Here is a 27,577-nt window from a genome sequence, read left to right on the forward strand (position 1 = left end):
CAAATTCAACTGGAGGGCGAGACCCTGGAGCTTGAGCTCTCACCTCTGGCTTTTCCTCAACGCAGTCAGGACACAAACCCAGGCCTCGGCAGCCAGAGTGCAGGGACCTTGCCTCTCAGTGGGAAGGCTCTGGGTTACCCTCTGGGAAGTGGGGTTCAGGCAAGGGAGACACCCTGCACACCCCATCCCACTGGGGTTAGGAAGGGGGCCCGTCCTCGGAGGGCCCTTTGATTGGCAGCACGTCCATCAGGGTTTCTAGTATACACACAGGGTACCCAAACCACAGATTCCTGAGCCTACCAGAGAGCCTCTGATTGAGCAGGTCTCTGGTGAGGCTGGTGCTTTTAAGTCCAGATAGAAGTGTTATGGGGTTTGGGGACACTTGCAGCCATTCTGTAATCTTGCCACAAGAGGGCGCGCCAGACCGGGCTAAGTGGTCGCCCTGTGAGGTCTTGTTTCTCCAGACAGGCGGCTGTCATCACTGACAGGCTAAGGATGAGCCGTGTCCAGTGGGGAGGAGCTTCTGCGGAGAAGGAAGCCCCGCAAAAGGAAAGACGCTGGCAGCCGGCACTGCGCACCTGGCTAAGGCTCAGAGAGGCCAGGGCAGAGCCTGAAATACAGATCACCCTGCTCTGCGCTGGGGCATCCCTCGTTCAGATGGGAACGCTGAGACCCAGGACGGGGCAAGGGCTTAGTGGCAGCCTCTCTGCCTCCCAGCCAACCCAGGGCCCTTTGTTCTGCCAGGGCTGGAGGCAGAGGGTGGACCCCAGGAAGTTCAGTTATGAGTCAGCGCTGAGTGCCCAGGAGGTGGGACAGGGGCTGGCCAGGGATGGATGCTGGCCAGCGCTACCCTGCTTCCGCAACTGTGGTAGCCTTGGTGATTCAGCTTCCTCTGCCTGCCCAGAGGGACCCGCCCTGGGCTCGGGGAGAGAGGAGGCGCTGGGACTAGGGAGAGACAATGGAGAGTCCTTAAGGGTCCCTGTAGTCCAGCTCTTTTGGATGCTGAGGTCCCACGAGATAACTGTGGTTAGAGATCGGAAGGTCCCGAGACCGGTCCTGGGATGGGAGCCCCTGGGTGGGGGTGGAGGTGTCCTAGAATAATGGAGTGTCCTGTGAAGCTGGGGTTTTATATTGGGCTCCCTCAAAAAAGACACTCCAGTGTCTCCCTCCCTGTTTTGGTGTCTATGGGAGACTCGCCTTGGCTCTGGGTGGGGAGGGATCTGATCCTCCACCGGGGACAGACAGGCTGACCACTTCAGCTGCGGGGGGAGTCTACTGAAGGAGGGAATGCTAGGCCGATCGAGGAGGGTGGCGTTGGGGCGGGGCGAGACATCCCTTCAGGCTCCGGGGACGCGGCCTGGCCAGGGGCGGGGCCCGGGGCTCAGCCCAACTTTCCGGGTGGGGCGCGGGCAGCGCTGGCGGCGGCGGAGGCGGGGCCAAGAGCGTGGAGCCTCGCCGGGCTGGCGCGGCCCGGGCTGGAGCCGGGCGGGAGCTGTTGCCGGATCCGCAGCCGCAGCCCGAGCCGCAGCCGAAGTGCTGGGAGCTGGAGAACAGGCCCTGCCGGAGTCGAGCCGAGTCGAGCTCACCGCCTGGCACCGGCCGGAGCGCGGGCCTGGACACCGTCGGAGGCAGCGAGCCGCGACTACCGGGCACCACTGGGCACGGGCTCAGGAGCCTGGATCACCCCTGCCAGGCCTGGGCATGGCCTGAACACAGAGGAGATTCCGGTGTCTGGACCAAAGAGGACAAGAAACGAGGATTCCATCTAACAGCGTGGGCACTAGGCAGGGAGAAGAGTGGAGACTTCACCTGGCACAGGGCAGAGGTGCCCAGAGCTTACTAGGCCAGGCTTGAGCACCGGAGAGCCTGGCATCCCCAGCAGCCGCGACCTGGGCTCTGCCTTGTGTGAGCGGGAAACACAGCATAGCTCCTGGACCTCGGCTGGCACAGGCCTGGCAGAAGAAGGGGTTATCTCACCTGTCTGAAAGGAAAGTCGGGACCTGAGAAACCAGGATCTGGCCTGGACCAAAGTGGGGCTCTCTAGTGGCTCAGAGCTGGTCACCGGGGAGCTGGTCTCCTGCCCCAGCCTTTCTGGTACGGATGTGCCGCTGTCCTCTGGAGTACCATGAAGGCAGGATGACCTCTGCTGAGGCAGTGGCAGAGACTAGCGGTGCTCGGGTGGCTGGGTCCCCCGAGTGCCTCCCTGATACCCACCAGGCCCCTGGGCGGCCTGGCCGGGCCCGGGTGGCCATAGCAGCACTGGTGTGGCTACTGGCGGGAGCCAGCATGTCCAGCCTCAACAAGTGGATTTTCGCGGTGCATGGCTTTGGACGGCCCCTGCTGCTCTCAGCGCTGCACATGCTGGCAGCAGCGCTGGCATGCCACCGGGGAGCACAGCGCCCCATGCCCAGCGGTACCCACCGCCAAGTGCTGCTGCTCAGCCTCACCTTTGGCACATCAATGGCCTGTGGCAATGTGGGCCTGAGCACTGTGCCCCTGGACCTGGCACAGCTGGCCACCACTACCACGCCACTGATCACACTGGCCCTGTCGGCGCTCCTGCTTGGCCGTCGCCACCACCCGCTGCAGTTCGTTGCCATGGGCCCGCTCTGCCTGGGTGCTGCCTGCAGCCTGGCAGGTGAGCTCCGGACACCACCCGCTGGCTGTGGCTTCCTGCTGGCCGCCACCTGCCTCCGTGGCCTCAAGTCCATTCAGCAGAGTGAGTGCCTGGGTCACTGTTTGAGGAGGTGGGGATCAGGAGGTGTGTGTGGCCTGGATGGCCCTGTGAGGGATAGGGCTGGTATCCCATTTTACAGATAAAGAAACTGAGCTTCATGGCGGCAGAAATTGAGGCTCAAAAAGAGCCAACAACTCAGTGAGTTCTAGGCTCCAAACTTAGGCTCTAGAGGCCCAACTAATATGTAATAATAGTTGCCATTGACCTGTGTCCCATATTTTGTTTCTATCTCACTGGATCTCCCCATACTGCCCCGATCAAGGGGAAATCACTACATTGTCCCCATTGGACCAGCAGAGAGGGTTGACCTGGGCCATATGGCCAGTGAGCAGCAGAGGTAAAATTTGAACCCAGGCGGTCAACATCCATGCTATCCAAGATGTGGCATAAAGGCTGTGGCCCCAAAGGGAGACCTGACAGCGGGGACCAGGGAGAGAGAAAGAGGGCAAGCCCTGAGCTGGGATTTGGAAGGCCAAGGGTTTGGCTAAGTCTGGGAAGGGTTCATATTTACTGGGAGCTGTAGTGTAACAGGCCCTGTGCTGGGTGTTGACCTTGAGTCATCACGGCAACCAGCACCTTCTCTCCCATCTTAGAGATGATGGAACTGAAACCAGAAAGGTTTGCGATTTGCCCAGGGTTACCTCACCTCTGATGAAAGGAGACAGGGGCGGGCAGGGGGAAGCTCTGAGCAGAGGGCGGGTGGAGGCTCCAGGCCTAGACCCTGCTAAATCACTCTGTCTGAGGGTGGAGGCCACCTTCCTACCTGTCCTTCTGAGGGGAGTCTGTGTCACAACCCCGGCCTCTGCCTAAACCCAAGGAGATGTGCGGGAGGCCAGGGCACCCACTCGGGGCAGGGAGACCACACCTCTGCTCATATTGGGTGACCTTGGGCAGGCCTGAGTCTTGTCTGAGCCTCAGTCTCCCCATTTGTTTGGTGGAGAAGGTTTGGAGTCGATGGAGTCCCAGGGGCCTCCTGCTCTCCCTCCCTTCAAACTCTGAAATCCTGTGACCCAGGCCTGTGAGAAGGAAAGGGTGATCCAAGGGCACTGGGCTGGGGTTGGGGGTGGCCTGCAGCCATGGAAGGTTAAAGTCAGGATTCAGCCCTGCCCTGGCATCTTCAGAGGCAGGACCCAGAGGCCCTGTCCCCATCCTCCCTGGCCCTGTGGCAGGGCTGAAGCCTGGTTCTATTTTTGCCCTCAGGTTATATGAGAGCTGGTGATTGAGCTCAGGCCTGAGTTCTGGGCATGAGTTGGCAGCGGGAAACCTGACCCCATGGACACACCTACTCCCCCACCCCCTAAACCAGGCAGGGCCACAAGGCCTGGGAGGCTCCAGCCTTGAGGCCCACACCATGCCTGCTGAGGTCCAGAGCTCCTCATCCAGAAGAAGGCCCAGCCTGCAGAATGGGCTATGGCTGACGAAAACCCAGGCACAGAGGCACAGAGTGGCAGGTGCCTGGCATCATGCCACTTCTTGGCCTCTGCCAGCTCCTCTCATCTCTTCCATGTCAACTACCTGGCCCCTGAGGTGGGTAGGGTGCTTGCCTCAGGCTCCCACAGCACCCTCTGCTTCCTCCATCCAGACTCCAAATGCCCCATATTATAGCCACTTTGTTACCTGTCTGTGTCCCACCAGACAGGAGCTCTGAGAGGCCATGGACTAGGTTGGGGCATCTCCATGTTCCCAGCACCTGGCCTGGGACCTGGCACAGGGCAGGTACTCCTTAACTGGTAGATTTATTAATGGAGCTGACAGCAGAATTGGCACGTTGGCTGGGCTACATGGCTCAGGATGCTCATGAGGGAGCTTAGGATGCTGGGAGCCACACAAACAGAGAGGGGGCCCAGCAGAGATGGGGAGGAACAGAATGGAGCTAGGGGGGTGGCATGGGTTTTAGACAAGAGGTGGTTTCTACTTCTAGAGGTTTCAAGAAAGGCACTAGGGCCCAGTTTAGATTAGAGTGTAAATGGCCGACATCAGCTCCTTTTGTGAGAACAGACCCCATGGGAGCAGAGGGTGACAGTCCAGGAAGAGGAGCGCCAAGGCAGCCATGGGCAGGACCAGCAGCCTCCCTCCTACCTGGGCCAGTTGCAGACCCAGGGGGCTACGTGGCGGGGAGGAGTAATGCCAACTTCCCACTCACAGAGAGGCTGGGAAGTGGGGTATGAACCTGTTCTCAGCTGTCCTCACCTGCATCAGGGAGTAGCCTGACCTGACCCTTGTCCTCTGAGCTATCAGGCTGCTGGGGAGACACCCTCAGAAACAGAAATCGCAATGACAGGAGAGAAACTCCAGAGCCAAGATGAACACAGGTGTGGTAAGGGCAGTTGCTTATAGGGGACACCAGAGAAGGCCGCCTAAGGGAAGAGGCATGCAGTGAGTGGTGACAGTAACAGTAATGTAATCACAGTAGCAAACACTTGCTGAGCCCTCACTATGTGCCCATGCTGTGCCCAGCTCTTCACACAGCAACAGCAGGAAAGGGCATTCTGGGAACAGGAAACAGGCCGTGCCAGGGCATAAGGCATCAGCCAGCAGGAGCAGAGTGTGTGGGATTGAGACAGCGGCCATGGTGAGCAGTTGCCACTGGGCACCAGGCCCTGTGCTCAGCACCTCATATGGCCCTGTAAGGTGGGTGTTGCCATGTTCCCCAAGACCAGGGTGGCTTACCTGGTACCATGCAGCTAGTGAAGGAGTGAGGATGGGATAAGCCAGCAACCAGCGGAACAGGGTCTAGAGAATATGTTTGTCTGCATGTGGCAGAAGCTTGGACACGTTCAGATGCTTAAACAAAAATGCCTTTGGAGAAGGAGAGGTTGCAATGGGAAGCTTAGGGAGTGGGGCTGGCAGAGGAGGGGTCACTAAGGGGTGGGATGCACAACAGGCTCAGAGGCTGGGTGAGGAGGTTAGGACCTTCCTGTCTGACTGTCTCAGAGGTAAAGTTTACCTGAAATCCTAAACATCTTTCAATGGCTGGACCTTTAATAAGCAGGCCACAGACAGCTCCTAACGATGCTAAATTTGGAGAGAACGAGCAGGAGGTATTCCAATTATCTGTTCATTTCTAGAAATGCTCTAGCTGGAGGGACTGTTGCCTGGAGAACAAAGGCAAAACATCAGAACGAAATAGGGAGAGATTTCCTATTCTAAGCATCGCCTGTGAATAAGGTCCTCTGTAGCTTTTTGGAAAGTGTGTGTCAGAAAATGCATAGAGGCTCAGAGAGCACCTGGATTGATTACTCATCTGTCACCACTAAAACTTGGACAAGGTCCCAAACAATCACTGCCTTTGTGCAGATACCGCCATTCACCTGAGCTGTGTCTGACTTTGATGACGGGCACCACTTCCTTTGTGAACTGGCTGTGTGGTAACATGTGTACGCATGCATACACACACACACACACAGGCACATAGTCACACATGTGCAAGGGGGGAGGATCCCCTCTTTCTTTACAAAACTAGAACGTTTCCCCTTAGTCCTGGGTTCATCTCAAGAAGCCCCAGTGTTGGTAGCAAAAGATGCTGATTAGTGAATGACAGCCAAGCGCAAACAATGACTTTTTTGTTGTTCCCTTGTCATACCAGCAGTCATAAGTGAGTGAAGCAATGACTGGACCTAACATTGGACTCAAACAAGTTATTATTTAAAAAAAATTTTTTTTTTTTTAAGTAAAGGCCATGTAGTTCAGCAAGTGGTAGAGCTAGAGACGGCTGGCCTGTCCCTGCTGTGGTAGTGGGAGCGTCACTGTGGAGTGGTGGCTGTGATAAGGGCTGAGATCAAAAAAGGCGGCTCACGGCCACTGAGTGCAGGGCCTTCCAAGCTGGTTAAGAGCCTAGGACGTTGTTCCCCAGGGCCGGGGGAGCCACTGAAGGTTTTTTTGGCGGGGAGCCACACTTCATGTTTACTGATCACTGGACTATCACTAGTAGGTGATTGTTTTAGCCTTATGGAAAGCAGTCTGAAGAGGCAATAAAGGGCCTATTTATTTCATTTTAGTTTTTTGCATTTACTGCACACTTTTATGTATTTTAAGCTTTATAAAAACCCCTGCGTATTAGGTTTTATTATCACCTAACTCTGCAGATGAAGAAACCTAGGCCTCCACTGATGAAATGAAGCAAAGTGCCAGGTCACAGCTAGTAAGGAGTGCATACAGGTCATGGCCCAGGCAGAGTGATTCTGGATTCTTGACTATCATGTTACAGAGCAAAAGTCACTAACTCTGCCTGAGTGGTTAGACCATACTTCCTGGAGGACAGGCCTTGGAGGTCATGCTGGGTTGGCAAAGAGGGGGTTTCCTTCCCACTGGGTGCTGATGGCTGCTGTCCTGGTTGCAGGTGCCCTGCTGCAGGAGGAGAGGCTAGACGCGGTGACCCTGCTGTACGCCACCTCGCTGCCCAGCTTCTGCCTGCTGGCAGGGGCGGCCTTGGTACTGGAGGCTGGCGTGACTCTGTCACCTGCTCCTACTGACTCCCGCCTCTGGGCCTGCATCCTGCTCAGCTGCCTGCTGTCCGTGCTCTACAATCTGGCCAGCTTCTCCTTGCTGGCCCTCACCTCTGCCCTCACCGTCCACGTCCTGGGCAACCTCACTGTTGTGGGCAACCTTGTCCTGTCCCGGCTCCTGTTTGGTAGTCGCCTCAGTGCCCTCAGCTACGTGGGCATTGCACTCACCCTTTCAGGAATGTTCCTTTACCACAACTGTGAGTTCGTGGCCTCTTGGGCTGCCCGCTGGGGCTTCTGGCGGAGGAACCAGCCTGGCAAGGGTCTTTGAGACCTGGGAGAGCAGGTGGGCTATTGGGACACCCCCAGCCCGAATCTAACTTTGGAGAGTGGCCACGGGAAAAGTGGAGAGCAGGCAGTTACTGGGGCCATGGGAGGGAGAGGTGCCTTCAGCAAGGTGACCTTGGAGGCTGGAATTGGACCACCCAGAGAGACCCGCTGCCTCTCCTCATCACAGACCCTACTCACCACTGGATGGTGGGTCCAAGCCTGGCACAGTCACTGTGCTGGTCAAAGTAATTATTATTAATATCAATGACTATGCCAAAAACTGCTGGCCAAACTTTGAGAACCTCACTGTGTTCTGATGACGACGATGAGGATTCTTGGCGGTTGCACAATCCTTCCTCCAGGAAGTGGGGGAAGCAGCTTGGGGGCCCTGAGAGGGGCTTCTTGCTGCTGGCCTCCCCTGGGGAGGTGGGGTCATGTGTGCCAACTCCTGGCAGCTACTGTGGCCTCACCCCTGCCCCCCCCCCCATTTTGGATCTTCCATCCTCAAATAAACTATTTTTGCTTGTACTCCTGTGTTATTCCTCAGGGTTACAGCCAAGGAAATACAGGGAGAGCAATGGGGCCACTGGCCTCTAGCCGCCCATAGAAAAACAAGGACATCCTCCTTTATCCACTGTGACATGTTCAAGCTCCAACTTAGTCCCATTGTCTAAAGTCCCTCCACTGGCCAGGCCACCATTTCCCATCTTCTGGATGGCAACAGTGGCTTCTTCCTTGCTCTGCTCTGGGCCCTCCACTCCAACTTCCACGCAGCCCCAGAGGGATCTTCCTAAAAGATCATGCCTTCTGTGGCTCCATAGCTGTCTTGGGAAAAAGTCAGAACTCCCTGCCCCAAACCACAAGGCCCTCAGGATCCGGCCCCTGCAGGCTCACCAGGCTCCTGTCTCGCTTCTCCTCTCTTTGTTCTCCACCCTCCAGCCTCATGACTTCCTTCCAGCCCCCCATAATGGCAGGCCCACTCACCAGAACCTTTGCACACGCTGCTCCCTCTGTCTGGTGTCATCTCTCTACATAGCCTTCTCCCTTTCATGGCTAAACCCTCGCGTGGGAGAGAAAACCCAAACATGCAAATGTCCAAATGGAAAACCGAAAAAGGAAGCCTGATGAAGGGAGGATCTTGACAAGGGGTTGTGCCCAGGGCTATGGGTGCACTCAGAAGGGAGGATCTTGTGGGCTGACCCAGGGGACTTGCAGGAGAGCAGGGCTGTCATGTTGAGAACCTAGGATAGCAGACCTAACTCCTAGAGCCACCCCAGTCCCCTCCCTCACCCCCACCCCCGACCTTCTGGCTGAACTCAGCTTCACTTCTCTCTCATCCTCTCCTTGGCCCTGTGTACTTGGCTCCCCCTGCCCCACCCAGCTGCCTGTGCTGGAGACTGCCTATTAAAAACAACAAGGACCCTGTCTGAATTAAAGAAAACAGACCTAGTTCTGCTCTGCCCACGTCACTGTGTACCTTAGGTAGGTAGCCTCAATTTCCATATCTGCAAAATGGGGCTGATGATCTCTATGGAGAGGATTCCAATGAGGAGCCTGGTGGGCAGGGCCGGGGGAAAAAAGGGGTGATGGTGTTAGCTGGCTTGATCCCTACCTTGGGCTATCACCTTATCATCTACTTTCTCCAGCCCCATCTGGAAGGTGAGACAGTATCCCCCTTCTGTGTGAGAATGGGAGCTAGGCTAGGTTGGGGCTGGGATCTAGGGGGCCTGGGACTCAGGGAGGAATCATTCATTCACACAGCCAGAATTCGTGGAGCACCGCTATGCCAGCCAATGCTAGCTAGACAGGGCTGCCTGAGGGGGTGAGCCCAAGCCTGGGAGTTACCTGGCCCAGAAAGGACATGTGCAAGGTCCCCTGGCCTTGACCTCCATCTAGGCTGGCCTTGTGGAAGGAAGTGGGCCTAGTATGAGTCACTTACCACCCACCCTCCCTGTGACTCAGAGATGCCAATGGCCCAGCCCTGTCCTGGTGTAGCCTGGGCACCTCCAGGACCCATTCTATGGCTTAGACAAACAGGACAGAGGATAGACGGCTTTGGATGGGCAGAGCCTCCTCGGCACTCGGGACTCCTCCCCATTCAAGGGGACTCCCTGTCATAGCAAGAGCCTCCCTGCAGCACCCTTGCCTGGGCTCCTGGGCCCAGGGGAATGCTTGGCTTAAGAGTGAGCCTCCTGTTGGATGAAAGCCAGCCCTGGTGGTTGTGGGGCTGAGACAGGGGACAACTGGAGCAGTGCTTGACCTGGGGGCTGGGCAAACTAAGGACCATCCAGCATTGAGGTCATTTCCCCAAGCTCGTAGTGAAAGTCCTCCCTTCCACTCAGAGAGCACTCAAGTCGGGAGTCAGAGAGCCTGAGTTTAACTCCCCTTTCTCACAGTATGACCCGTCTAGTCTTTCCTGGCTTCACAGTATAGTTGGGAGAGAGGATCACAGGGCTAACTAGCAGGCTGAGAGGGTGAATCCCATTGAAAGGCCACTGTCCCTCTAGGCTCTGCCTCTTACTGGTTCTAGCACCTCAGGTAAGTCACTTCTTCTCGCTGAGCCTCTATCTTTGTACCCAGTCCCTGCTGTGAAGCCTCCTCAGGATAACAGATGTCATCTCCCTTGGGAAGCTCTTCCCTGGCCCCGCCCCTGCTCTGCCCCAAGCCATGCTGAGGTAAAGGTCACCCCAGCTCCCTGTGCTTCTCCAGGCAGAGCCCTGTGCACATTCCATTCTCAGAACTGGTTTATCACCTTTTCTCCACCAGACTGGGCTCTGGGAAGGCTGAGACAGTTGTCCAGCTCACCGCTGTCTCCCAGCAGTGGCATGGATAAAGTAGGCAGGAGAGAATATCAGTCAAGAGCAGGGGCCAGTCCTTGTCAAATCCCAGCTCTGACATGTCTAAATTATGTGACCCAGGGCAAGGGCCCTCCTCTCCTGTGCCTCTCTGAAGTGGGGGCAGCAGTAGAACCTAACCCTATCTAGCTCCAGGAGGCTAAAGTGCTTAGCAACAGTGCCCGGAAGCTAATAGGTCCTTAAGAAAGATTAGTAGACTGACTCACTACAGACACCCAGGTACCGCCCACCTGCTCCCAGGCTTCTCATGCTACCCTCACGCCCAGCCTTCCATTGCACAGTGAGAGCCCCCAGGGCATGTTCTTGCTGAAGCAGCTACCCCAGCTCCCACCACCCATCTCTGCCTTGGAGGAAGCAGAGGAAGCTGGGTCTTTGCTGGGCTCCCTGCCATTGTGAATTCAGAACAAAGCTGTTGTCTTGTCTTAGCTCCAGCTGCCAGGGGCCCCTCCCAACCTCCCCAAGGGGCACTTGGATTGCCATTCCAGGGGCCAGGGCAAACAAGGAGTCTTCTTGCTTTCTACTCTGCTCCCAAATCAGCTTAGGAATGCCAGAAACTTGCACTGTTTCCACTTGGTTGAAAATGATTCCTGGAAATAACATAAGACACAATGCAGAGCCATGGAAGGTTTTGAGCTGGCAAGAGCCATGATGTTCAATAAACATTTCTTGATAATGGATATTCCATTTGGTCCGGATCCTATGTGGAGGAGATATTGAAGGGTCAGAGGAGCCAGGGAAGAGCTATTATTGTGATCCAGGTGAGCAGGTGACAGTGGGGGCACTGTCTTACATACAGCACATAGTAGCATCCGTTGTATTGATTTGGGGTAACAAATTACCTGCAAACATTATGGCTTAAAACAACCAATATAAATTATCTCACAGTTTCTGTGGATCAGGAACTTGAGAGTGGCAAAGTGGAATAGTTCTGGCTCAGGGTCTGTCAAGATGGTAGCCAGGGCTGCAATCATGTGAAGGTTTGACTGGGGCTGGAGCATCCACTTTCAAGATGGGTCATTCCCATGGCTGTTGGCAGGAGGTCTCGGTTCCCTGCCATGTAGGCCTCTCCACAGGGCTTCTGTGACAATGTGGTTGGCTTCTACCAGAGTGAGTGATGCAACAGAGCTAGAAGCCACAATGCCCTTTTTGATCCAATTTAGAAAATTACAATAATTTCTCTAATACTCTCATTTATTAGTTAATTCTAATATCTTCATTTCTCTAATATGTTATTGGGTACAGATCAATCCTATTCAATGTGGGCATCAGTACCAGAAGGAGGAGATCATTGATTTCTGAGGCTGGCTACCACATCAGTAAGTGCTGAGTGAGTAAGATACAGCCTGGGGTCATGGGGAATTAATCTGAAAGCTTCCTGCTCCAACGTGGATATCTTGTCAGCCACACCTCTGCATCTTCCCTGACACCGTACCATAAAATCCTGGCCCACGGCAGGCACTTGGCAAATGCACGTGGTGATGGGCCCTGGCCAGGTGGTTCAGTTGGTTGGAGCATAATCCAGTACACCAAAATGTTGTGGCTTCGATCCTCAGCAAGGGTGTGTATTAGAGGCAACCAATTGATATTTCTCTCTCAAACTGATGTTTTTCTCTTCCCCGCATCTCTAAAGTCAATAAACATATCCTTGGGTAAGGATTAAAAAACAACAACATAATGATGGACTTCAGGGAGCAACATTTGGGGCTTTGGTCAATTGTTTTCTATATTTGGAGGCTAGAGGGGCACATTCTTATGACCGTCACAGATGGCATTGTGACTCCTATTTTACAGAGTAGGCAGAATTCCAGAAAACCTCCAGAATCTGTGTGAAGTCACAAAGGAGGATGAGAATCCTCAACTCTTGAGTCTCATCCCACCCTCCTTCCTAGCTGATATAGAGCCTCAGTTCAGAGATGGAGGTTGATGGATTCTTCGGGCATGTGGACTTAACATCCCAGGGTAGGTAAACAGGGCCGTGTATTTCAGGGTCAAGAGTTACCAGTCACTGGGATTTGTAATGAGATCATCGTGTCAACAGAGACCATTCAGAGAAATCCCCAGGGCTACCAGTATGTTCCCTATTTATCTGACAGGGTATAATAAATTTCACAGAAACTTCTCAAACCAAATTTAATTGACTTTAATTCATCATAATGAAAGAAAGAGATTCTGCACTTTTGGAGTGGGTAAATTAAAGGTTCATGAACTCAAACAGAGGCATGGATTCCTGCTCCAAGCCAGGCTTTTGGCCTGTGAGGACCATTTTATTCTCCCCTATGACGGGCTTACATTAAAACTCCAACATGATTTTCTGAGTAAAGGATCACTTTACTCTGAGTCTCAAAGAACTAGAGTGAACTGTTTGGGAAAAGGACTTGGACCCTCTCAAGAGCCCTCCACCTCAACCTCTTGCACTTAAGATGTGCAATACTGGTCCCACCACGTCCAATTCTGAATATCAAAAATTTAATTTAGAAAGAAAGATCCAAAATTATATTTTCTCAATGATAAAAATATGCAAAGAAGGAAGGAAATACACCATAAAATGTTGACTTGGTTATTGCTTGAAGATAGTACTGTAGATGGACTATATTTGTTTTCCTTTTCCCACAAATGAGCATGTGGGAAAAATAAATTTCTTAGGGTTCTAGTGCTGAGTAAGATAGAGTAAGTATAGTCTGTCCTTCCCCCTGAATACAACTAAAAACCTTGGACAGAATGCATGGAGCAGCTATCTTAGGACTCTGAAGAAGAAATGGTAGGTGGATTGGGAAAGGAAACCAGGACTTGAAGTATAAACAATCTGGTGGCAAGTTTCCTGTATCTCCTGGCCTGGTTGCAAAGGCAGTGTGAATCCTGGAACTGTGCATTGGACACGAAAAGACCTCCAAGAGAAGCCCTATCCTTGTGGTCTGAGGAGTAGGAAGAGGGGCCTCCTCCCATAAGGAGAGACAGAATGAGGGAAATTCCCCTTTTCTTCTCTCCATATGGCCCTGCTCCCAGGCAAGCCTCATACCGAAGTTCAAACTTGGTGGCAGCGATGGCAGTGGCATCTGGAAAAGCACCTAAAACTCTGAGGGGAATCCTCAGAGGGTGTGTGTGTGAATGAATCCCCATTTCCTTTTTTCTCTCTTCATCTTGTCAATTGGCCCCAGAGCAGATCTGGTCCCTGAATGTATGCAGCAGAGCAGGAAGACAAAAGTTCTGATTTCTAGCTGAAAAACTAGAGAATGAGTGGTCATGACAACTGGAGAGTGGGGGGAGGGGAAGGTTGTGGAGAGGAGGGAGTTCGAGAAATGTATCCCATAAAGTTGCAATATGGACTGCTTGGCTCACATGCATGGGTCTGACCCTAAACAATATTCCAACGACTTTGAGAACTACACTTTCAGGTAGACCACCCAGATTTCAAACTGGCCCCTGGGTGGCACAAACTTAGGACAGATCTGACTTACATTGTAAGTTTTGAAAACTGACCTGATAATGGAAGTCTGGTCCTATTAAAAAACAAAATGCAAGTGAGTAAATTTTTTAAAGATCTTATTGGCTTTATTCAACAATTCATGAATTGAGCAGCATCCAATCTAGCAGATAAAAAAGGAGCTCCAATGAACCATACAAAATAAAAGACCTTTATAGGCAAATGGAAGCAGGACCAAGGAGGTTATCCTAAGCAAAAAGTGGGTTTGTTAGCAAGATTATCGGGGATGGCAGGGTCTATCAGGTAATTCTTGATTGATTGGTTTAAGATTACATTTCTGGGAGAGCTGAAACTGTAATTAAGTCTTGATTTGGTGACATGGGGTTTAGCATACATGACTCCATTTTGGACCTGTTGTCTTATTTCTAACAGCCCACAGGAGGCAGATCAGAATTTAACCTAATGGGTCAACTACCTCCTAAAACAAAAACTCAAAATTTTCCAAAGGATTTAAACAAGACCTAGAATCTCAGGACATAATATTCAAATGTCCAGTATACAACCCAAAATTATTCTATATGCAAGGAACCCAGACCGTCTGAACACAGGAGATGACCCAGATGTTGGAATTATCAGAAAAAGCTTTAGAAATGAAAATAGAAAGTCTTGGCAGAGAAATAGGAGATACATAAAATAACCAAATAGAAATTTTTAAACTAAGAAAATAATCAAATATTTAAAATATACTGGGTGGCATTGGTTGCAGAACAGAGACAATAGAGGAAAGAGTCTGTGAACTTGAAGAATAGATCAACAGAAGTTACCTGTGATAGGCAGAACACCCACTCCTGCCAAAGACAACCAAATAACAATTTCTGTATTATTTTACATAACAAAAGGGATTTTGTAGACAAAACCGACTTTAAAATTGGGATTATCTTCATTTCAGTGTGTCAAATCTATTTACGTGAATTTTTAAAAAGCAGAGCATTTTCTCTGGCTGAATTCGGAGATTCAGCCGAAGGAAAAGTCGAGTTATTTAAAGCATGAGAGGGACTCAACCTGCCATTGTTGAAGAGGGCCACATGAAAGTCAATAGAAGGAATGTGGCAGCTTTAGGAGAAAAGACCAGCCCCCAGCTGGTATAGTAAGAAAGTGGGGTCCTCTCTCCCACTATCGAAAAGAAGTGAATTCAATTAGCAGCCTTAGTGAGCTTGGAAGTAGAATCTTCCCCAGAGCTGCCAGTAAAAAATGCACTTGATTTTAGCCTTATGAAACTCCTTGATTTTGGCCTTGTGAGAACCCAAGCAAATGACTCAGTCAACCTGACTCTTGACCTCCAGAAATTGTGAAATAACAGGTGTTAAGTCACTAAGTTTGTGGCAAATGTTATGGCAGCAGGAGAAAACTAATATGTTATCCAATATGAAGAGCAGAGAGAAAAAAAGGAAAACAGAGCCTCAGGAATTGCGGGACAGCATCAAAAGGTCTAATGTTCATCTCATCAAAGACAGAGAATGAGAGAATATGGTGGAGAAAACGACATGTAAGTAATAGCTGGGAATGTTACTGTAGACAGTGAGTCAGAGCACTGATTTCATGGTCTACTGGGGGGGCCCATTCATTTGTCCCTTTGGCTCATGCCCCTGTGGACCCCAGTGGGTAAGCCAGACTAGGGCACTGGCTCTAATAGTCAGTGATCTAAACGACGACTTCTGGGGGAAGCTGGAAGTATGCTCCTTGCTTTAGGACTCCCAGTTCACACGTGGATTAAACAAAACAAGAGCTCTGAAAAAGCTTTGAAGTCTAGGTGTCTTCTGAGGCAGGGTCTGAAAGTATTTAAACCACTTTTTTTTTTCCCCCACACAGGATGACTTTTTGAAAGAATACTTTGTAACAGGAAAGGACTGTGCACAGATGGGGGAAATGCCATTATGAGGATGACTGCTGACCTGGACCAGGAGGGTCACAGCATCATTCGTGATGAGAGCTGCCAGTCACACTAAGCACCTAGCATGTGCCAGGCACTGTACTAAGGAATTGTTGAATCTTCATGATAACCTTGTGAGAAAAGGGCTGTGGTTGTTTGGACAGATGAGGAAACAGGCTCCAAGAGATGCAGGATCAAATGAGGAGGAGGTGACAAGCCCAGGTTTGAGTCTGCAGCTCCAGTCTTCCAAACCAAGGCCTGTGAGAGGAACCCCTGAAGCCTAATGTCAGGCCTCTCCACATATGCCCCAGAGAAAACTAATGCCACCTTTCATCAGAGACTGGTAGGGGATTACCATGGGCACTTTGAGACCTTATCATGTACAATAGCACTCAAAAAAAAAAAAAAAGTTAAAAAAATTATATGGAATGCTTTGAAAATTATCTCATGTATAAATCCAATCCAGAAAACCGCCCCTGTGGTTGAAGGTGGGCATGGGGTTGGCCTGCGGCCCTACACTGAAGAAGGTTCCTTATCCAATAGGTTGGCTCTTACTGTGAGAAACAAGGAGATGCCATGATGCTTAAGGCTCTGGCTTTGGGTTTGAAAGAATGAGGTAGGATATTGGCAGACTCATTCCTGGGTTAGTTGGTCTGGGGGAAGGCCGCAGGATTTCAGTCTTGCCATATGGTTTGAGCACTGATCCATTTGACCCAGGCACCCCTTGCCTTACTCTCCCCTCTGGCCAACAGCCACGACCTGTCACTCACAGGGTAGGAAACTTATCTTTACCATTTTACATTTAGCGAGTTTAGTCTTTAAAGATATAGATTACAAGATTAAAAGCTACAGCATGCTTTTTTTATTGCTTTGTAAAAAGGCATCATCTGTTTTTTTTCTGTATCACAAAAGGAGAATGTTTAAGTTCCGATCAACGGCAGATCTGCACCTCTGACCACCTGCAGTGCCTGGTGGCATGGCTCACAATGGAATCATTAAACGGACCTCCTTCTCATAAACATCAGGGATCAATCCCATAGGGGAGTTGACCATGTGCACAGTGTTCTTGCCAAATAGCTGGAACTCATAGTGGATGAGCTGCTCCCAAAAGCCATTGTTGGGCCGGATGATGGGCCGACGAGATTTGGTCCACGTGTGGGCATCCAGCAACGACATGGAGTGGTACTTCATGAGGTAGGCGAGGCAGAGGGCAGCAGAGCGGCTCACGCCAGCCACACAGTGGAGCAGCGTGCGGCCCTGCTTCACCTCGACATTGTGGATTTGGTCAGCAATGCGGTCAAAGAAGTCACAGAGACGTGACGTGGGTGTGTCAGCCACAGGCACCTGTACGTACTGGATGTCTTCATACCAGGTATTCACCACCTCCACTGAGACATTGATGACCGTGGTGATCTGGTTGCTGGAGAGCATAAATTTGTCATTGGCGGCCACCCCATTGCTGATATACAGGCTGCTGGTGATCTGTGAGAGTCCGCTGACCGAGGGATGTCGGAACTGAACTGGGAAGGTACCTGGAGAAGCTGTCATCAGGCTGGTGGGTCAGCAGCCAGTGAGACATGCAGGCTGCATCTTTCTGCTAGGCTGTGTCCATGGAAAACTGCAAGGAGGGAGAGAATGTTCAGAGGGCAGGAGCCCAGCTGGGCCAGCAGGCCAACCCCAGGGGATTTCTGGAAAATGGATGGATGGGCCTACAGCAGAATTCCCCACGGTGGTCCTCTGATCATCACACTAGAATGACCCAGAGAACTTTTTAAAAATGCAGATACCCAAGCTCTTCCTCAAACCCACTGAGTAGGCTCTGAGGTGAGGAACAGGAATGTACGTTTTCAGCATGCTTCTCAGGAGTCTTAATGTGCATTGTAGGACACAGGACAACCCCCTGAGCCTGGCACTGAAGGCTTCCCTTAAGGGGCCCCACATTTTTAGTAGGGCAGGCCAGCCTGTGTCCCATAGCTGAGGCTTTACCTAACTCACCACCTAGGCTCACGCAGCCCTCTTCTCTCTTCTCTTCAATATCCTTTCTTTCCTTCCAGACCACTCACATGGTCTCTCTCCTTTTCTGACTTTATGTTCAGATCGTGAGACTCTGAATCGGTGTCATGAAACCAGAGCCCAATGTGCTGGGAGTCACTGGGGTATAAGAAAGAGGAGGGTCTTAGCTTCCCCTTTCCAAGAACCATCTCTTCGAAGAGACAAAATATGCCCATGTGCAATAGTCCTACATCATTAGCCATGCTCCTACACCTTACCTCTAAGGACAGCCAGGGGAAGAGGTCACTGAAAGCTTCCTGGAGTCCTGCATAAGGGACACCACAGCACCCCCCAAATGGCAAGTGCAGAGAGGCAGAGGGGCTTCAGGTAGGCAAGCCATACCAGCGTGATGCTGTGTACAGCAGAACTATGGCATGCACTCCAGGGTGGGGCAGAACCTCCTGCCTTCTCAAAAGATATCCCAGGCCCCTTACTCTCCCAGTCTTGAACAAAGCTATAAAAACAGCACATCTTCACAGGTTTCACTGAAATTGGAGCATTCAGATTTAGAGTACCTCTCAAACCAAATGGCAGTCTTCGTGTGGTACAAACAAATAAGCTGAAGTTTTGTTCCCTTGTTTAATATATTTCAGTGGCTGCCCACTGTCAGAATGAGATGGAGCCCCTTAGCTTGCCAGTCAAGGCTATTTACACCCGGGCTCCTGCCCATCTTTCCAGCCTCCTGTCAGCCTTCCCTGTGTCCTGAAGGGCCTCAGCTGGGCTGAGCCACTTGCAGTTCCATATGGACATCTGGTCCTCTCTGGCCTTTGCGGCTCGCAGTCTCTTTCCTTATAAGGTTGTCAGATCCTAATCTGTTACCTTCAGCAGAGGAATGCTGAGCCAGCAGAGTTAGCCAAGGATCACTTCCTAAGGGAACTCTCTCAGGATCACAACTCTCTCCTACATTTGATCAAGTCCCTGCTCCAGCCTTCTAAGCCCTATGTGTTCTCCTTCTTAACACTTCCTGAAGAGGTGGTTTTGCCTTGATCTGTGAGTTCCATTGGAACATCACTCTGTCTATCTTCACTCCTACTGTGTAACCAGTGCCAAGCTCTGTGTCCCCACAAGTAGGTGCTTGATGAATATTTGTTGAATGAAGGAATGTTTCCAACCATGACTCTGCCTTCTGAGAAGTCTTCTGGAAAGGATGAGTTCTCTGGCTGTGTTCCTCTAGAATTTGGGGAGGGGCTGGGTGGAGATGAGTGTGGTTCTGAGGCTGTTGGAGAGGAAGGAAAAAGGCCACATAGGCAAATCCTACCTGCCAATGCCAGAATCAAATGCATCAGGCTCACCCCAGGAAGGGCAAATGGGGCTGGTTTGTCCTTAAAGAAAGCCTCCCTTCCCCTGCCCAGCTGGAAGCCTAAATGTTTTGGATCCTTCTCATCCAAAATTCCAGAGAGCAGTAGACTGACCACCCGCCCCCCTCTTAGTGCCCAGTGGGAAACAGCAATAGGGGAGACTGCTGTTCATCACAGTGACAAAAAGTTGCAGAGACACTGCTCTTGAGGGTGAGGGTAGTGATGGTAGGAAAATCATTTTATTAGGTGCTGGGGATACTAAAATGTACAAAACAGTTACGGACCCCTAAACAGGCAATTACAGGTGCAACACAGTTGGAAAATAGGGAAAACAGTAAGGATCGTCTGATGATGAAATGAGGTAACCCACGTAAAGTATTTAACACAGGGCCTGGCATAGAGTGAGTCCTCTAGAAATAATAACTATTCTTGCTGTTGTTAAGGAAGTTGATATGCAGGGCATTAAGGAAGTGAAGACTAAAGGAATTTAATTCTAGCCCAGGGCTAAAAAGTTGTGAAGATCACTTGAAGAAATGACACAAAGATCTCTAGAACGTTTAGAGTGAAGGGGAGGGACGTGGAGAAAGAGCAACTCCACTGTTGCTCAGTTTCGCCGTTTTACAGCCTACAAAGCCTTTGGCTTCCCTCATCTCCTTCAAAGCAACATAATAGGCCCATGTCCGGAGTTAATATCTACATTTTACAGATTGGGAAAGTGAGATAGGGAGGGAAAATGACCTGTCACCCTGACCGGTGTGGCCCAGTTGGTGGGCCATGGACCCTGGTTTGATTCCAGGTCAGGGCACATTGCCTGGGTTGCAGGCCAGGTCCCCGGTTGAGAGGAGCGAGAGGCAACCGATAGATCGATATTTCTCTAGCACGTCGATGTTTCTTTCCCCCTTCCTTTTCCTCTAAAAAAAAAAAAAAATTTTTTTTTTAAAGGACCGGTCTAGGGTCACAGAGCAGGTCCAAAAGCCCGTCTTTCTGGTCTCATTATATGTGGGAAAGGTCGCCAAACACCGCGGGGCGTTTGTTAATTCTGGGTTATACATGAGGAACAAAGTCCACTGGCTGATAGGACCAAGGCGCCAGTTCCGTGGAGAGCCAGATAGTTTTCCTGGGAAGTTAGCATTGTAATGGACTTCCTCGTTTGCTGGGTATTAAGACCCAGACGGTCTTACCTCTCTCCCGCCGCGAGGGCAGGTTCGTTCAGGAAGCGACCGCACCCAGAGGCTCGGACGAGGGTCTCCGGGAGAGAGAAGACCGGTGGCGACCCGGGAGCCACGATCCGTGTCTGCCGGGCGCTCCGGTTTCCCTAGTAATGGTCCCTCGTCGCAAGGAGGAATCCGCCGTGCCCAGTCTTCGGAGGAACGCCGGCCTCGTCTCCCCGCCCGCACTCACCCCGTTACCCGCGCCACGATCACGTGGGGGCCAGGTCGTCCTATTCCAACAGTAGCATCAGCTCAGCGCGCGCTGGCCTAGCACGTCTCCATGGCAATTGCCGGGCCGCACCACGGCAACAGCCGAGGGACAATCTTGCTGTGTCCTCAGCCTTTCGAGCTCCGGGCCTGTCCAATCCCACGGGTCCCGCCCCACTTGTCCGTCTCCGGGGCAACAAGCGGTGTTCAGCTCACTGAGTTTCTGCAGGGGCTCCACGTCCGCGCGTGTCCACCAGAATGGCTTCTATTCCGGCTCCTGTTCCTCAGTCGTTCGCTGACAAGGAGAAGCAGACTGCCCAGCAGCAAAAGCCCTCAGTCACATGGGATTTATGCTCTCCCACGGCCAAAATGGCCTCTATCAAGACCACCACCAGTTCTGGCACCTCTCCGGCAACAGCCTTCTCCCGGCGCCATAGGTTCGGCAGCAGCCCCGAAAGCAACGTAGGGGCCCAGCCGCAGATCATCTTCCTGCGCCCGCGGACCGTGCAGCCGCTCGTGCTCTTCAGGTGCGGCCCGGGTGCCCAGGGCGTCCGTCACACGCCTGGAGGGAGACCGAGCTCCCTCAGCCCCCGTTCCCTCAGCTGGCCCCTTGGATCCCGGCTGTCTCCCCCAGAGTCCGGCTCTTTCCTAGACCCCAGGAGAGTCGCGATTCCTCACAGACCCGGGCCCCAGCTTCTTCCTGGTTCAGCTCTTCCCACTGCCTGGAGCCCGAATCCCCTCAGCCCTGACTCCGGGAAGAAACAGGGAATCCCACCTCCAACCCACACATTCACCGAGTCGTCCTTGACATCGTGTAGCCGGGGGGGTCCCCAGCGCCCTTTGGGCTGAGCCTTGAACTTCCTTAGAGCCTGGCGAGGTGCAGGTCCGCTCAGGCCTGACACCCCCTCCTCAGCCTCTACATTCTCCAGTGGCCCTGGGAAAACTCCAGATGCCTCGGCCGGGCCCCAGTCCGGCCTCGGGCCCCAGAGAGAAAACGCTCGGTTCCCTCAGCCCGGCCTCAGTCCCCACAGACGCCCGTTTCCCCTCCCCACGTTCATTTCACACCTCCTGCCGGCATTCTCCCCTCTCCCACAGAGTCCTTGCTTTGGAAAATGATTTGGTTCAAAATGACCATTTACTACTTGAAAGGGAATATTTCCAGTCACTGCCTCTTTTTCTTCCTTTCCGGGAAGTACTGGTAAATTTGGTGCACCACTGTATAGGTAAAGAGTCTTATGTGTCTTTAAATATTTTAAATCTTAAAAAAAAAAAACAGTTTGGGGACTTTTGTATGTGAGCATCTCACTCTAGACCAGCCTTTTTCATCACCTCATGCCTTTGCTGTCAGAAAATTGTAAATGGGAGATTGGGGCTGTTTATTTCCACTAGTTTGTGAATGTAAAAACATTCATAAAACCGTGGTTCCAAATTGGCTGAAAATGAATTACAAAAAAATATTTTTTAATCCTTCAACATGTTTTCTTTTCAAAATTGTCTTTTTGTTTTATGAAAGTAGCATACAATTATTATAGAAAAATTAGACAAGACAGACAAGCAAAATGAATGGCCAGAGACAATCACTGTTAACATTTTGTATATTTTTCCAGATCCATTTATATATGTATGTACTACTACATGCTTACACATGTCTTGGGAGGAGGAATGTCATCAAAAAGTTCCCTGTCTTGTCGCCTGCTTTTCTCACCACCTAATACACTATGAATATCTGTTTCATTCATAACTGTGGAGTATTTTATTGTATGACCTAAGCACAATTTATTCAATTTCTTCCCTGCTGTACATTTAGTTTCCACATTTTAGAAAGAAATTATGAGCAATTATTTTGAAGTGGGCAACAACATTTAAAGGTACATGATTGCAAACTACTTCGTGGTGTAACCAAATTATCAAAAAGGGAAAAGTCAGTGCATAGCATTATCCACGTTTGACCAATTCCTCGTTTTGACCCAAGCATGATCTCTAGTTTTACCTGGCTCCACTTCCCTCCGTCTCAGCCCGTCTCATCCCATCTCACCCTCCAGAGTCTCCTCAAACATTGGTCCGTCCCATACTTCTCTCTCCCTGTGACATTTTCCAAGCCCCTTTCCCTTAGAATTCCCCTATTAACCAGCCTAACCCTGTCTGAACTCTATTTTCTTTTTCCTGCTTCCTCTGACTCCTCCTCACCCCAGAACTAGGCTCTGGAGCAAGTCCCCCCGCCTCAGCTCCCCTCAAATTCAGCCCTTTGAACCCGACCCTACAACTTTGGCTCCTCTTCTTTAAGACCCCCCACTTCCCATTCCATCCTGCCTTTTCTCCTGAAGATGGCTGCTCCAGCAGACAGTTCCAAGTCCCTTGTTGATACTTCCCTGTGGACTGCTCTTCCTACTCCCTTTCCAGGATGGCTTTTCCTCTCAGCATCTGAGAAACTACCCCTTTCACGCCCACAGGAAGAAACCTAGGCCTCCCTTGCTCCTCTGACGATTATGATAGAGCTATGCCTCTCTCAAGAAACCCATGGAGGCCTCAGCCACTATCCCAGGACCCCTAGCGCTCGCCCCGGCCATCTCAATCTGTACCACCTTCCTCTGCCCCCGTCAGCTTAATGAACGCCAGTGAAGCAGCCGTGACTAAATTTTTACCCAAGAGCCACTTATCTCGGGTGATTATTCGTGACAACCTCAACGCACAACGAATCTATGAGATGGAGGTAAAGTCCTCACAAGCTTTTGTGTTGTTAGAGGGTATTAGTGACTTGAACCCTATTTATTTTGTTCTCACTGATACCTTAAAGGAGATCACAGATCTTAGAGGTGGTAGGAAGCCACCATGGTGCTCTAATGCAAGTCCCATTTTATAGAGGAGACTTGAGACACTGGATTACTGATTTGCCCAGAGTATCACAGCTGTTCCTGTGCTGAGGGAGCCTGGGAAAAGGATTTCATGTTTCGGCACTAGTGACATTTTTGTCCCTCAAAGCACATTACCACTCTGGCCAGTGCAGCTCAGTTGCTTGGAGTGTTGTCTGGTAGACTGAAAGGTCATGGGTTTGATTCCCAGTCAGGGCACATGCCTGAGTTGTGGGTTCAATCCCCAGGCAGGGAGTGTGCAAGAGGGCAACCAATCGATGTTTCTCACATTGATGTCTCTCTCTCCCCCTTCTTCTCTCTCTAAAAGCAATGGAAAAAAAAAAAATGTCCTTATGTGAGAATTAAAAAAAAAAAAAAAAAAAGCACATTACCTTTCTATTTGAAGAATCCATGAATCGATTCCAACTATCTTCCATAAGAAGAGGTCTTGGGTCCTAGAACTTGAAGTGGCATCAACACAATTTGGTCACTTTTTTTCTTTAGGGATATTCCCCATTTTTCATATGAGAATTGAGGTTCTTCTAGTTTTTGCTTATGGACAACTAGGGTTTGACCTTAGTTGAGCTGCTTCCCCCTTCTTGATTCTGTTGAGCTTCCCTCCATGTTCCAGGGCCAAATCTGGATGGGCCCATGGGATTCTGATATTGAAAAGAGAGGAGAAGGCTTAAGAGATGGTGCTAGATCCTCTCAGGGGCCACAGAGACCAAAAGAAGTGTAGAGACCTGGTTGTTTCTCCCTCTGCCAAACTTCTTGTAGCCTGCTGTAGTAGAAACGGGATGGACTTGGAGGTGGGCAGGGCCAGCTTCTTGGGACCCTGAGAAATCATATTTCCTTCTGTACTCTTTTCCCCTTGGTAAAATAGGATCTGTTGGGTTTCTCTCAGTTGCAGGTGACAGAAATTGAAGTTGAATTAGTTCAAGCAAAATAGAGAACCATGAGTTTACATTATAGAGGATAGATATGGCAGGGTCACAATGTTTGGGGTGACAGAAGCCAGGGGCTCCAATACCATTGGGTGTGTCTTCCACTCTCCCTCTTCATCTCCTCTTCTGCTTCTTTCTGCATGTTGGCATCATCATCAGGCTAGCTGTCCCTGGGAGTGTGGCCACAGGAAACTCTGGCCTGTAGCCCAGAAAGGAAATGGAGTGCTTCCACTGTTGCTCAAATTAGACGAATCCTGGAAAAGGACTCTAGTTGGCCCATGCTGGGCCATGGGCCCATCCCTGCACCAATGACTGTGGGCCAGGTGGTATAAGCCATTCTGACGGGCCCAGGAGAGGTTGAGTCCAATTCCTATAACCAGTGGGTGGGGGATGTTGTACCTCTGGCAAACGGGGTAAGTATCTCTGAGATACTGTAACTGGAAACTCTCCCAAGTTTTATATGTACCAGAGGGCTGTGCCATTCTCCAGCCATCCAGAAGTTCTTTTAAAGCTGAATTGAGCCCTTATGTATTTTAGATATTCAACATTCAGTATGTACTATTACCCAATTTAATAGTTCAGGAACCTGAGGCTCAGAGAGATGGAGTAACTTCATAAGGTCACAGAGTGCATCATCACTGAGTTGCAGACCTGGGTCTGACTGACCATGGTACAGGATGATCTCCCTTAAGGACAGGGGCTATCTTCACATTGTTTGTAGACCCAGTGGCTTGCTGAGGAGCCAGCTTGTAGGAACTCAGTATATTTGAAGCTTGAGTGACAGCATGGCAGTTGTTTCTGTCTTCCCTCCGAAAGTGCTCACTTTAGGGGAAGAGGCAGCTTTGACTAACCACTGATTTCTCGGGACCTTAAGGAGCACAGCCAAGATCTAGTGTGTTGGGAATCCTCTGAGCACACTCTAAGAACAATGATGGCTCTCAACTGGGGACATTGGCAATGTCTGGAGACATTCTTGGTAGCACCAGGGAGAGTGGGGTGGCGTTACTGGCATTTAGTAGGTAGAGGCCAGTGATTCATAGGGCAGTTCCTCACCACAAAGAATTACCTGACCCTAAATGTCATTGGGTCAAGGTTGAGAGACCCTGATCCATAGTGAAAGTCAAGCTCAAGGTGAAATCACTAGCTTAGAAAGGCCAAAAAGCCTGCTGCCACAGGGGTGAGCTATTAGAAAATAGTGATACAAAGCGGCTACTTAATTTCTCAATGGCTGTATCAGCACCGTTCCAGGTACATGAAAAAAAAAAAAAAAAAAAAAAAAGATTCCTGGGTCCCATCCAAGCCCTACTAAGCTAGTATCTCTGGAGTCTATATTTTTATCAAGTAACTGAAAGGGATTTGAACTATGTCTTTTAGTGTCCATATTTTCTGCCACCCACTCTCCCTCTTTATCCTTTGTTCCCAAGGTCCACTCAGGCACTAATTCCCTGTGTCAAATAATTATGGCAACATTGGCCTTATGGAGCTCTTGTTTGCTTACATTGTGCATATTTTGAGAGAATGTCAGTGCTTAGAATCCCCAGCAGAGTTCGTTAAAGTGTGGACTCTCAGGATTACTTCCCACCTGGTCCTGTTTCAACATGCTCAACACTTCCCCATCCTTCAAAACTCAAACCCCCCAACTTATATGCCAAGTACCCATGAGGCTTTTCTCGCTATCTCCCTTCTTGGAACTCTATGCTTTTTAAAGGGGTGTATCACTCTCTACCTTGCTTAGAAATATTTGGGCATGTGTCTCCTCTTCCTGACTATGTTGTAATTTCTATGGAGACATATAACTGATTTTCCTTCATATCCTCTCCACAGCTACCTTATTGGAATAAATAAATGAACAAGTAAGTAAGATAGAGGATGGGACTTACCAGAGTGTATAGTCTTGTTGGGGACAGGGCAAACACGATATAATAGAAGAAATAACTAGAGTTCAATGTGCTGTAGGGGATGTCACACACAATATGTGAGAAGCACTAAATGAGTAATAAGGAGTGGTGACAGGAATTAAAGAATGGAAAGGGGAAGGAACAAGATGCGCCTTTTCTGTACACCCTCCCCCACCTCCTTCTGACCAGTCTTCATATAGAGGTGGTAAGGTCAAAATCAGGGTCCTCGGCTGCATACTGCCAGAAGGTAGCATAGGAGTTTTCTAGCTCAATGCCCACATTTTACAAATAGGGAAACTGAGACTCCCTGTGAGTCAAATTATTTATGGAATATTGGGTCCAGCTGGCACATTTTCCACCTCTCGTATCAGCAACACAGATGCCTCTCTTGTTATGAAGTAGTTTATCCTAATCTCATCTGTTTTCTTTTTTTTTGTAAGATGAAAGCTTCAGAAAAGACCAAGAAAAAGATGAGCCACTTGCATGACCACTTGAGAAAAAAGTTCATGATTGACCAGCTTAGAAAGCTGATGCGCTGGAAACGGGAATCCATGAATATCCGGCAGTACCTGAATAGCACCCGCGTGCATGCGCAAGGTCACTCCATCCTAACAAGAAAAGCCAACCACCCTAGTCAAGGCAGACGACCTACCCCGGGGTTGTGACATTAGACTGAAAGGAGAATACGTAGGAGCTAGCCAGCTAACACCATTGTAGAACAATAATAAACCAAGACCAGCAGGCAGTGGAGCACAAAAACGCTAGCAATTCTGGTATTCCTTGCCCACCCCCATTCCCTCTGTTCTGGTAAAAGGAGCTCCTGATAATCCCCTAGCTGCCTCAGTGGAGGGGGCTTAACCAAGCCAGCTTTCACAACTGAAACAAAGATTGACCTTCAGTACCCACATGTCTGAGATGGGATGCCAGGCCAGGTACACTGGGACAATGGTAACTTAGATGGAAAGGGCTCAGTAATGCCTAACCTTCATTACAGTGGTAAGGATGGGGCACCAGACAGACCTGGGTTAAGTGCTATTTCTCCATCAGCAGTGTGACAGTAAACTCTCTGAACCTCTGTTTCCTTATCTGAAAGAACAGTGGAGTAGTGAGGGACTCTGCCTTCAAGAACTGGCGTGAGAATGTGGCGTCCCTGGCCCAGGGCTCATCATTTCCAATGGCTCTCATCATGATGGCTCCACTTGGCTTCCAACCTTTCCAGGCCCCACTCCCTGGCCTGCCTGGTGTCCTAAGTACACTCCTATAGTCCCCCATATTGTGCTTTTACTTGCACTGGTCCCTTATCTAGAATGTCTGCCTCTTTAGCACCCCCGGGGCTCTTCATCCTTCAAGGCTCATCTCAGTGCTAGTTCCCCTGTCAAGCTTCTCTGATCTGCTTCCTGCCT

At 50.5% G+C, this 27,577-nt stretch overlaps 3 protein-coding genes and 1 long non-coding RNA gene across 5 annotated transcripts; 3 read left to right on the forward strand and 1 right to left on the reverse strand.

The window, feature by feature from the left end:
• The first annotated feature begins 1,435 nt into the window (after positions 1-1,435).
• On the forward strand, positions 1,436-8,017 carry SLC35E4 (solute carrier family 35 member E4). The gene is made up of 2 exons (XM_090291085.1): positions 1,436-2,719; positions 7,077-8,017. Exons 1-2 carry the CDS (start codon positions 2,101-2,103, stop codon positions 7,508-7,510), a joined length of 1,053 nt encoding a protein of 350 aa, XP_090147211.1. The 5' UTR covers positions 1,436-2,100; the 3' UTR covers positions 7,511-8,017.
• A 3,624-nt stretch (positions 8,018-11,641) lies between these two features.
• On the forward strand, positions 11,642-16,112 carry LOC149997033 (uncharacterized). The gene is made up of 3 exons (XR_016514082.1): positions 11,642-11,691; positions 15,219-15,331; positions 15,655-16,112. It is a non-coding gene; the product is annotated as an uncharacterized LOC149997033 (long non-coding RNA).
• Positions 16,113-16,579: 467 nt separating this feature from the next.
• DUSP18 (dual specificity phosphatase 18) lies at positions 16,580-17,763 on the reverse strand. 2 transcript variants are annotated; one of them, XM_090291639.1, is made up of 2 exons: positions 17,095-17,763; positions 16,727-16,984 (listed from the first exon to the last, which is right to left on the reverse strand). In XM_090291639.1, the coding sequence occupies exons 1-2, from the start codon at positions 17,261-17,263 to the stop codon at positions 16,800-16,802; spliced, it is 354 nt and encodes a 117-aa protein (XP_090147765.1). In that variant the 5' UTR covers positions 17,264-17,763; the 3' UTR covers positions 16,727-16,799. The 2 variants fall into 2 exon arrangements, with proteins under 2 accessions (XP_090147764.1, XP_090147765.1); XM_090291638.1 differs by having other exon boundaries at positions 16,580-17,763.
• A 2,467-nt stretch (positions 17,764-20,230) lies between these two features.
• Positions 20,231-26,920, forward strand: CUNH5orf52 (chromosome unknown C5orf52 homolog). The gene is made up of 3 exons (XM_090291372.1): positions 20,231-21,010; positions 23,085-23,193; positions 26,615-26,920. The coding sequence occupies exons 1-3, from the start codon at positions 20,742-20,744 to the stop codon at positions 26,837-26,839; spliced, it is 603 nt and encodes a 200-aa protein (XP_090147498.1). The 5' UTR covers positions 20,231-20,741; the 3' UTR covers positions 26,840-26,920.
• The last annotated feature ends 657 nt before the right edge of the window (positions 26,921-27,577 follow it).

The sequence above is a fragment of the Furipterus horrens genome, unplaced genomic scaffold (genome assembly GCF_987537825.1).
Source record: "Furipterus horrens unplaced genomic scaffold, mFurHor1.1.pri manual_scaffold_11, whole genome shotgun sequence".
NCBI lineage: Eukaryota > Metazoa > Chordata > Mammalia > Chiroptera > Furipteridae > Furipterus > Furipterus horrens.

Excerpts from the sequence above, each read along its gene's own strand:
- SLC35E4 (XM_090291085.1), top strand. The coding sequence starts at position 2,101 with ATGTGCCGCTGTCCTCTGGAGTACCATGAAGGCAGGATGACCTCTGCT. Across the intron at positions 2,720-7,076 it reads CCTCAAGTCCATTCAGCAGA|GTGCCCTGCTGCAGGAGGAG; the intron begins GTGAGTGCCTGG and ends TCCTGGTTGCAG.
- DUSP18 (XM_090291638.1), bottom strand. The coding sequence starts at position 17,263 with ATGACAGCTTCTCCAGGTACCTTCCCAGTTCAGTTCCGACATCCCTCG.
- CUNH5orf52 (XM_090291372.1), top strand. The coding sequence starts at position 20,742 with ATGGCTTCTATTCCGGCTCCTGTTCCTCAGTCGTTCGCTGACAAGGAG. Across the intron at positions 21,011-23,084 it reads CAGCCGCTCGTGCTCTTCAG|CTTAATGAACGCCAGTGAAG; the intron begins GTGCGGCCCGGG and ends TGCCCCCGTCAG. Across the intron at positions 23,194-26,614 it reads AACGAATCTATGAGATGGAG|ATGAAAGCTTCAGAAAAGAC; the intron begins GTAAAGTCCTCA and ends TTTTTTTGTAAG.